Source organism: Tenebrio molitor, chromosome 9, assembly GCF_963966145.1.
Source record: "Tenebrio molitor chromosome 9, icTenMoli1.1, whole genome shotgun sequence".
Classification (NCBI taxonomy): Eukaryota; Metazoa; Arthropoda; class Insecta; order Coleoptera; family Tenebrionidae; genus Tenebrio; species Tenebrio molitor.
The window spans coordinates 16,017,471-16,027,808 of record NC_091054.1 but is presented as its reverse complement, the minus strand read 5'-3'; the positions used below and the strand labels follow the sequence as shown (position 1 = coordinate 16,027,808).

General features: G+C 39.8%; 2 protein-coding genes and 1 long non-coding RNA gene across 3 annotated transcripts; 2 read left to right on the top strand and 1 right to left on the bottom strand.

Moving 5' to 3' along the window:
• The first annotated feature begins 2,133 nt into the window (after window positions 1–2,133).
• Window positions 2,134–3,571, top strand: LOC138139398 (uncharacterized). Its single transcript, XR_011162285.1, has 3 exons — window positions 2,134–2,364; window positions 2,421–2,518; window positions 2,565–3,571. It is a non-coding gene; the product is annotated as an uncharacterized lncRNA (long non-coding RNA).
• An 822-nt stretch (window positions 3,572–4,393) lies between these two features.
• LOC138138306 (mitochondrial import inner membrane translocase subunit TIM50-C-like) lies at window positions 4,394–5,193 on the bottom strand. The gene has a single exon (XM_069058141.1). It carries the CDS (start codon window positions 5,055–5,057, stop codon window positions 4,431–4,433), a length of 627 nt encoding a protein of 208 aa, XP_068914242.1. The 5' UTR covers window positions 5,058–5,193; the 3' UTR covers window positions 4,394–4,430.
• A 3,601-nt stretch (window positions 5,194–8,794) lies between these two features.
• Window positions 8,795–10,162, top strand: LOC138139515 (mitochondrial import inner membrane translocase subunit TIM50-C-like). Its single transcript, XM_069059818.1, has one exon. It carries the CDS (start codon window positions 8,980–8,982, stop codon window positions 10,099–10,101), a length of 1,122 nt encoding a protein of 373 aa, XP_068915919.1. The 5' UTR covers window positions 8,795–8,979; the 3' UTR covers window positions 10,102–10,162.
• The last annotated feature ends 176 nt before the right edge of the window (window positions 10,163–10,338 follow it).

The window sequence follows — 10,338 nt, the reverse complement described above, 5'->3', positions numbered from 1 at the left end:
CATACTGATAAAAAAGTTAAGTATCTTTGTATGTGCTAATTGTTAATAAAGAATTCTTACAAATGTATATGTATGTATGAACGTTATTTTAAAGAGTACCTAAATGGGGATCAAATTTTTTTTTTACTTTCCCCACTAGTGAGGGAAGTGATTTACTTTCCTCACATGTGATGCAAACGCCTACTTTCATCTCTAAATTGAGTGATGGAAATGTCATTTTCAGACTTGACGTTGGAAAAAAAATATTTTCTAGCGCGCCGGAATGGTAGTACGTCGAGCGGCCGCCAGAATAGCGTCACTGTCGGCTCAACCAGCACCTGACCACCTCCACTTTTGACTTTTGTCACTTTCATTTAAAAAATAGCGAGATCTCCTCGAGGCTATGATTAAATTAGCTTTTGGATGGCAGATCATCTAAACATTTATTTGTTAAAAAAAACAGACAAATTAACAGAAATTGTCAAAGGAATTGTTCACTGTTTTCCTTCGACTGCTGGACAATGTCCGAAGCGATCTTGAAAATTTCTTCGCGTGTTTTGTAAATGTCGCACTGTAATGGAATTACAAGCTTCAGTTATTCTTGCCCTTAATTTCTCCACAGTTTCTGGTTGACCTCTTATGCGTTTTTTTCCTGTTGCCATAGGTAATTACATAATTGCATGGTAAAAATAATATCCTCTGTTAACTTATTATCCACTGCAGGTTTGGTGCTAATTTTTATTTTTGTAATAGATCATTAATAAGACTACGTAATGCATATTGTTTGAATAACGACAAGCAGTTTTATTTTAGTAATTTTACTCTTCAAAATTGAAATTAATGAACGTAAATAATTTGACAAAAAACGTAGTAGGGGATATGGGAACAAAAATTAGATTTTATAGTTTATTTTGTTAATTATTTTAATCATAGCCTCGAGGAGATCTCGCTATTTATTTCTTAAATGAAAGTAACAAAAGTCAAAATTGGAGATGGTCAGGTGCTGGCTGGTTGAGCGGACAGGGACGCTATTCTGGCGGCCGCTCGACGTACTATCATTCCGGCGCGCTAGAAAATATTTTTTTCACAACTTTTTCGACAGTTTAGGATATTGAATTGTATTCTGTCCGATAGTTTAAAAAATCTTCAAACCTTGTTCCAAAATTGGTTTGAATATTTTCATCAGAACAAAAGTTAACAGGGGGTATAAGTTTTACCATGCAATTCCCTATGGCAACAGTTAAAAAAAATGCACTGTATATTATAGAATTATTGATGAAACCACTTTTAAATAATAGTTGTTCACAAAAAACTGATTCCATAAAAAGAAAATCAATTGCTAATAAACCCATAAATGGAAAGGTTTTAAAATTATAATACTACGTATCTACCAAAGAGGTACCTACATACCTACCTACCTATCCACCCATTTAGGTATGTTCTTTAGTTATCACTCCTTTATGCTTTTTAAAATTACGTTACTTTCGACTTTTGTTCCTTTTCCATTGTTTTATGTAAATGATGTATTAAATATAGTTATATATTTTCCAGTTTTACAAGACTATTACATATTTTCGTTTGATTTTCATATCTTTTTGATACTTCATGACACTTTTGAAGGAAACGTCAATCATTGTTATTAACATTTTTCTCCGCTAGTTGGGGCTAGTTACCAAACGATTTTTTGAGGTTAGTAGAATCAATTTCAACAATGAAAATTGGCGTATTGGGACGGCCGTATGGAGCGCAGCGGAAGCTAGATGAAGTTGGCCATGGGTGTACAATCTGCAACAAATATTTCGACGTGGGAAACCTGGCGACGTGTCGGTGGAAACACAAATGTCACCAGTACTGGTCACTTGTAGAGAAAGAATAAATAATAATAACAACTACTTTTATTTAAAACAATAATAAATACCATTTTCTTTATACCATACTGTTATTAGGATTTATCAGTACTCGATGCTTGATTGATATGACACCTATAACAGTCTAGGCCGTTATTCAAAAGTATAGGCCGTTATTCAAAATTATCAGACCGAGGCTGTTATTTTTGCTGCCGTTGCTACGGTTACGGCACAAATGACAACTAAATTTAATTTTTGAAGTAAAGAGTAATGTCAGTCTTACAAATAAATGTTAAGTATTATCACAGACAATTAAACTATAGTAAGACACTTCAATCCCATATAATAATGTTGGAATAGCTTCGACGGTGCTGCTCCGCACGCATTTGGCCAAAACACTCCGTCGTATTTATTCGTAAAATTTCGATTATTACCGTTGTATTTAAAACAGTCAAAAAATATTTGTCAAATGTGACACTTTTCTGAAAAAAATAAAAATGTACTTATTAAAGATATAAGACTTTCTGTGAATAAAAAGGTAGGAATTAGTGCCATTTATTAAATGAAAGTAATTACAATAGCCAACTTTTTCAGTATTGAGAAATTGTCAATAAGAAAACAATAAAGAAAGGAAAAAAATAACATTTTCTACTTTTTGGGCAATTTGTGAATCTGCTACGTAATTTATAAAGGTAAAAACTTAAGTGATGAAACTTCTTAATAAAGTTATACTTTCAGTTTCAATTCAAGACAAAAAGAAACCAAACAATAGTGTGTGCCCCCGGTACCTATTCTTTTAAGGAGCATGACTAGTTAAAATTGAAACTAAAATACACAGTGGGCCGAAAAAAACGGTACAAATTTTGTTCGTTCATATCTTCCTGAGTTATTAAGTTTTTTAAATGATTAATATACCAATGAAAAACCCAACATTTATAGAAAAGATGAAGGCCTCTTGCTGTGCAGAGATAGTCCTAACTCAAAAGTTGTGCGTCATAACATGAAGACATGCAAAAATTCTGGTTTTGAAGATTACTTATCTCAATTATGAGTTTCCAGATATGGTTCAATATGCCCTCCATTTTTATTAGCTATCATTTGTAATCGTCTTTGTCCGTCCCCAATTGCAGAAGCTACATATTTGTCTCTGAGGTAGCTGATTCCAGCATTCCTTTCAGGAGCCTTCAGCTCAAGGTATATGATTGTTTGTGCCGCTCGGTGCGATGTTGATGTTGCTCCATCTATCACTAGTGAAGACGATTGCAAATGGTAGCTAATAAAAATGGGGAGCATATTGAACCACATCTGTAAAACTTATAATTGAGAGAATTTTTGCATGTCTTCATGTTGTAACGCACAATTTTTGAGTTTTGGACAACAACAATATTTTCTATAAATATTGAGGTTTTCACTGGTATATTACTCATTAAAAACAGATAATAACTCAGGAAAATATGAGCGTACAAAATTGGTACCGTTTTTATCGACCCACTATGTATATATGTATAACAGAAGAGTTGTGTGTTGTGTTGCCAAAATTTACGATCTAAGTGTATTTTTGAATAAAAGAAGTATTGGAAAGAAATTACGTATCGCCTTAGAACGAAAAATTAATTTTCATGGTTTATATGTAAAAGCCATTTTCTGGAAATTAAAACAAAATTGTTGGATGCATCAATCAATTTGATCATTAATAAAAAAAAAAAACTGCAGGACGTAAGAAGAAAATTAAAAAAAAAATCGTCAAAGACATGTTACTTACGAAGCAAATGGGGATTTTCTGAATATTTAATTTTAATTTTGGTTCTAGTTTTTAATTTAATTCATTTATTGTTAATTTTTCTTATAATTAATAAAACGTTGTGCATTTTAAAGACATTTTATATTTGAAATCAGGACAAAATTATTAATTTAAACAACTCCATCAAGCATGCTTTATAAAATTAGTTCGGCCAACTGCTCGCGCCGCGCTGGAATCGTGTTTCCAAAAATTGGGTAGCAATGCGACGTCTTACTATAGTTTAATTGTCTGTGAGTATTATTGGTATAAAGAAAACTATAAAACAACATATGGCCGATATGGATATAACAGACTCTGTTGATTATAAAATCTCGGCTCCGCCTCGATTTTACAATATCTCAGCCTCATCTGTTATATAACCCATATCAGCCTAATACCGTTATATACTATTTAACCAATACGTCATCCTTACATTGTTACACATACATTATCTGTACGGTGTCGAAAGGAGAAGAGAGTTTGCTTTTTCTCCTCCTCGGGTTCTGTTGGTTGTAGGCCTGGTCCTGACACAATATTGTGCTAATGCGAAGCGATGACGGAAGCTTCTGAAGTGCGCCAGTGGTCGACGAAGGAAGCTTCTGGTGTCGCAGCTTATTCGGCAAACCTCCACAATGTAGATGCAGCTTACTTCGGCAATAAAAGAGTTAGAAGAATTTAGATGGGATTACGAATTTACCGTTGACAATGTCAGTGCAGCTCAGATGCTACAGTAATTATTAGGCCAGTTCAAGTATCAAACTTTAATTTTTCACGAAATAGTTAGGTACAACAAGTCTTAAATTAGAACAAACTAGTATTGTTTCCTAGAGAAGATCGTGGAGACCCGCGGCCTTGGTTTCGCCTCTTCTTCCTTCTTGGCGGCGCCTTGCGCCTCCAGCAGCTCCATCAATTTCTTGTGCTTTTCTCGAAACGCCTCGATGGGATCGTCGTACTTGCTGTAATAGAGCAACACTTCCCTGACGTCGTCGATTGTAGGCGATTATGTTCTTGGGGTCCATCACTTCGATCAGGGGGAACACGGATATTCCTTGCTCGGCAGTGTAGATCACGATTTCGAAGTGTACGTGCAAGGAGTCCAGGAAGTATTCCAGACCGGACCTCTTCTTGAAGCGCCAGCCGGTGTTGTACGTCCAGTTGGGGTGCACCAAGACGTCGGTCAGCTCCAGGACTAAAGTGTACTTCGGTTGCAGGTACGGGTACTGGAGCAGGTCTGGCAGTAGTTTGTCTCGTGAGGGCTCTTTAATCAACCTTCTGTAATTGTCTAATTCCCTATACGTTCTAACAAAGTATTGTCGCCAGATGGCTAGATTGGAGAGGTCGTCCTCGATGACGTTGCCGTCTTTGTCCCTCTCGGGGGCCCCCAGCACGAAGACCAGATACGTCCCGAGACAGGTGAACGACATTCCGAAAAAGATCAACGTCAGTTTCATCGTTCGCCATGACGATTCTCTCTGTTTTTTCGCCTCTTCTTCTTCGGAAGTGCTTTTTTCGCCTGATTCTTTCGCAATGAGACTTCCGAGAGGGGACTGGACCGGTTTGTTTTTCGCATCTTGGCCGAGAAATCTGCTTTGGATGACAACTAACGGTATCTTAAACAACACTCGAGGGCCGTTCCGTGCCACGACGAGTGTAGAATTGTGTCTGAATACTTGAAAAGCGAGACACTTGTAGAGAAAGAATAAATAATAATACCTTATCACGACTAGAACAATTCTTGAAATTTACTATTATGTCCCTAACTTCATTAAAACTTAGTTCTTGGAAAGAAAAGAGAGAATTCAAAGTGTCGTTGAGATTATTACAAAATGGAAGATCACATTCATAAAGAAAGATTTTTTTTCTGCACAACAGAATGCCAACTCTCATATAATTAACAATCAGTCATTCCAAAAACTTCACTTTCACTAGGTACGTCCGACATGTCTTGCACAAGAACCAGCATTAAGTCGACCGTCTTCCAACCCTATTATGTTGTCACAAGAACATGTTTTGCGTGCTGGCAATTCGCATTCGTTTCCCGTGGCCAACTTGACATAATTTATGATATGATGGATTAATGATGTGATTGTAATTTTGATTGTAAATCATTCTGTTAACTAATTTCACACCCCTAAACACGTCATTTGTTAGCCGCCACCCCTCCCATCTTGGAAGTCGCAAATGGCGAAGGCGCCGGGAAAAAATTCTCAAATTCGAATTATTTTCCGCATCATTAATAATTTCCTAAACTGCAAAAGTAAATTTAACGAGGCGAGGGTTGTTTACGTTAGCCACGGAATTATGAACCTAACCCTTTTTATAAGCAACTTCGAATGAGCCAACGGACCGTGAGGTAACTTGACTCGGTTATGCGGGAAGAGGCAACAAAGCGTGTTATTTAACATTTCGGGTGCTCCGAAGGTCCTCCAGCGGTACTCAACTGGCGAAGAAATGGTCAATTCGCACCTCCAAAATTTTTGACGAAAACTCTCAGAAATTCTCTTTGATTCTTCCGGCAAGAGAGTCTTCAGAATTTCTCTTTTGAAATTTTTCCAAATTGAAGGGGCACCGATCTGGCGAGTTGTTATCCCGGATTAGCCGCTGGTGCGTTCGAGGAAGCGATTTTTCACCGTGAATTTTTTCCGCCAGCTTCATTATGGAAATTAAGGACGCGCGAATCTGCAAGAATTTTCCGAGCACCTGCATAAGATTGTTTTTCAACTGGAATCGTAAATTCTTGGGGACAAAGCGGGAGAATCATTGCGAGATTAAATTAGGCGTTCTCCGGCAACGAACTAAGTGTCCTGCCGGATTTTAAGGGTCACTTTATGCTAAAGCAGTAAATTCACGATCCGGAGATGCTAATTTCGCTGAATTATTCCAACAAAAACAGAAGCTAGATAATCAGCTCGAAACGACGCCAAACAAAGCCGACCGTTTAGCCGTTAAGACCCGGCTTAAATGCAACAACATCGTTGCACATCCAGACCGAATTAAAGAGTGGACACTGTTTCATCCGGTCGCCGGAAATGGACACCTGAGACACTTTACCCACCGTAAAACGTTTTATTGGCGCAGCTGTAATGCACTCGATGGGTCAATTAGAAGACTTTTAGACGTAACTGCTGTCACCCAGAGCACCTAACGAGTATTGCATTTTTAATCGACTCGGATCACTTGAAAATAACGCACAATACAAAAAAATTATGACACGAAAAATGTTCATCATTAATACTAAATGTTTCTTATTATTTCGACATCTCTGTTATTCCTGGAGATATTTAAGTTTCACAAAACTGGATCGTTTCGATTTTAAGCTTGTTAAGTGGCGTTCCCCAAGGAGCAGTCCTCAGACCCCTCTTGTTCCCGCTTTTCACATCCGATTCGCTCAAACTTCCAAATTTCCGCGTTGCCTCCGACCACGATCTCCGTCCAAGTAAAAATTGATCAGTTGTTGTCTGAAAGTGTTCAAGTTGGTTCAAAGAGACCACCTGGTACAGTCGCGTTCGAGGGAACGACGTAGAAATGCCACATCGAGGGCAGAAAGAGAGGAAAAATTGTTTAAAGCAGAACGTTAGGGTGAAATAATTTTATTCGAGATGCGACACGAGACGATCCCATTTTTTCCTTCCTTCTCTCCCATTTTCTTGTAATACGTATTCACCATCCGCATTGTTACAATCCCTGCTCAAGTTTTATCGGAATCAATAACCATATTCACTTTTCGCCGGAATATACAGGCCGCTTGATACTTTCGCGAGTAATCCCCATTGTTGTCAGAAATGTGCCGCCATAGATATTCACATTGGCAGGGCTGGAAGTGCGAATTAAAAACTCCCCCGTCTAGTAATAATTCGTCCGGCGTCGTACCAACTGAACCGTGCGAAATTACCCCAGCAGGTAGACGCTCGCTCCCATTCACCTGTGCCCCAAAAGACGACACAATATTAATATTTCGCCGTCGCGAGACCTTGTACACAATTGCAGGGGATTTCGCAACAGAAGATAAATTCTGAACTAAATTAATTAAAACTTAAGCCTAGTTGTCTCGTATTTCCAGCGAAACTTCAGAGACAATTTTAGACACTAGCGAACTTACTACTAGTGCCAGAATTAATAGCTGTTCTGTCATAATCAGACGGGCTCTTGTTTTGCAAGGACTCGTCGACGATTGTCCTTGGAAAAATGCACCGCCGGCTCAAAAATTTGATTAATCGCGGGATAAGTAATTAATTCTTGACTTAAACAAACTTCCAAGTGATTAAAATAAATTGTAAAGACTTTCGAATCACGGTCCATTGTCATCTGGCCCTCTCTTGTTTCCCACTCGAGTGTTGACGCAATGAATGATTTCTGTTCGTGATTGTTTCGCCGGCAATAATTTGTCAACATAATGGCCCCACTTCCGCCCGACATTTTATAACTCTCGAGATAAATTAATATTCACGAAATTAACACAAAACCCTCAACCCTCGCCTTCTCGCTTAGACCTGAGACAAACACCCGATTCGTTAATCCAAACACGTGACCTTCTCACGCCGACATTCGATTGGTTGGTTAATCGAGACATGTGGCAGTTATGGTGACTGGAGGGGAAGCCGTCAAACTGTCACGTGACGACGTGACTCTCGAAGGGGTAGACGCGTGACAACCCAAGTATTGATGTTGCGGTTGTTCGAGTTAAAAACGCAAGAATCGCGAGGCCGATGATAATAAATTCCGTGCAGGTTTTTTGTTATATTTCTTGAGAATCTGTTATCAATTCTCCGTTCTACCATCCGGCAGTAAATTATTCTGTTCGCTCCACACTTGCGGCACCCTCTTTACAGTCCGTCTCTGTCTTCCGGTGGATTATTTTACATATTGCGTCTCACCTCTGGCGGGCGCGCTATTGGAATGTTCGTCGGAATAAGTTTATGATAAATTTGAAGGGATCGTCGGTCGCTTTATGAGTTTTTTAAAAAAATATTAGCTTCATATATCTGAGTGGAATGCAACCGAGGAATATTCGCACCCCTTCACGGTGAATTATGTCTCTTTTAGATTAAAACAGGTGAGTGATCGCCGTAATAACAACAAGTCCCCCGAAACTACCCTCTGGTCTACATTAGGGGGTCCCGTTGACCCAATCGAACAGTCGGCTCTTTCGCGCTGTTTTTCAAACTCACACGAGCGCTGCCAACTTGACAGTCACCGTATCGATTTTCAAAAAACTCAGTATAAAATTCCATCAAACTTGAAAACACTCTGCAGACATGTTGTAACACCGAAACACATCACTTTTAGTTAGTTTAAGCAAAATTCGTAATTATTTGGGCACTCGGTAAATTTGACAGTTGTGAAGTGTGCCGCACGGTCGCACCTAACCTCAAAATGTACAGATCTACTTTTAGAACTTTTCAAGTCGTGAGTAATTTATTCAGACACAATTCTACACTCGTCGTGGCACGGAACGGCCCTCGAGTGTTGTTTAAGATACCGTTAGTTGTCATCCAAAGCAGATTTCTCGGCCAAGATGCGAAAAACAAACCGGTCCAGTCCCCACTCGGAAGTCTCATTGCGAAAGAATCTGGCGAAAAAAGCACTTCCGAAGAAGAAGAGGCGAAAAAACAGAGAGAATCGTCATGGCGAACGATGAAACTGACGTTGATCTTTTTCGGAATGTCGTTCACCTGTCTCGGGACGTATCTGGTCTTCGTGCTGGGGGCCCCCGAGAGGGACAAAGACGGCAACGTCATCGAGGACGACCTCTCCAATCTAACCATCTGGCGACAATACTTTGTTAGAACGTATAGGGAATTAGACAATTACAGAAGGTTGATCAAAGAGCCCTCACGAGACAAACTACTGCCAGACCCGCTCCAGTACCCGTACCTGCAACCGAAGTACACTCTAGTCCTGGAGCTGACTGACGTCTTGGTGCACCCCGACTGGACGTACAACACGGGCTGGCGCTTCAAGAAGAGGCCTGGTCTGGAATACTTTCTCGACTCCTTGCACGGACACTTCGAAATCGTGATCTACACTGCCGAGCAAGGGATGACCGTGTTCCCCCTGATCGAAGCGATGGACCCCAAGAACATAATCGCCTACAAGTTAGTACGAGACGCGACGCATTTCACCGGGGGGCACCACGTCAAGAGTCTCGACAAGCTCAACCGAGACTTGAGCAAAGTAATCGTGGTCGACTGGAACGCCAGCAACGTACAATTCCACCCGGAAAATCTCCTGAAAATCAAACGGTGGGAGGGCACGGACGAGGACCTATCTCTAGTCGATCTGTCAATTTTCTTGAAAACCATCGTGGACAACAACATCGACGACGTCAGGGAAGTGTTGCGCTATTACAGCAAGTACGACGATCCCATCGATGCGTTTCGAGAAAAGCACAAGAAGTTGATGGAGCTGCTGGAGGCGCAAGGCGCTGCCAAGAAGGAACAAGAGGCGAAGCCAAGGCCGTGGGTCCCCACGATCTTCTCTAGGAAACAATACTAGTTTGTTCTAATTTAAGACTTGTTGTAACTATTTCGTCAAAAATTAAAGTTTGATACTTGAACTGGCTTAATAATTACTGTAGCATCTGAGCAGCACTGATATTGTCAATGGTAAAACTGTAGTCCCGTCTAAATTCTTCTAATTTTTTTATTGCTGAAGAAGCGCATCTACATTGTGGAGGTTTGCCGAATAAGCTGCGACACCAGCAGCTTCCTGACCACTGACGCACTTCAGAAG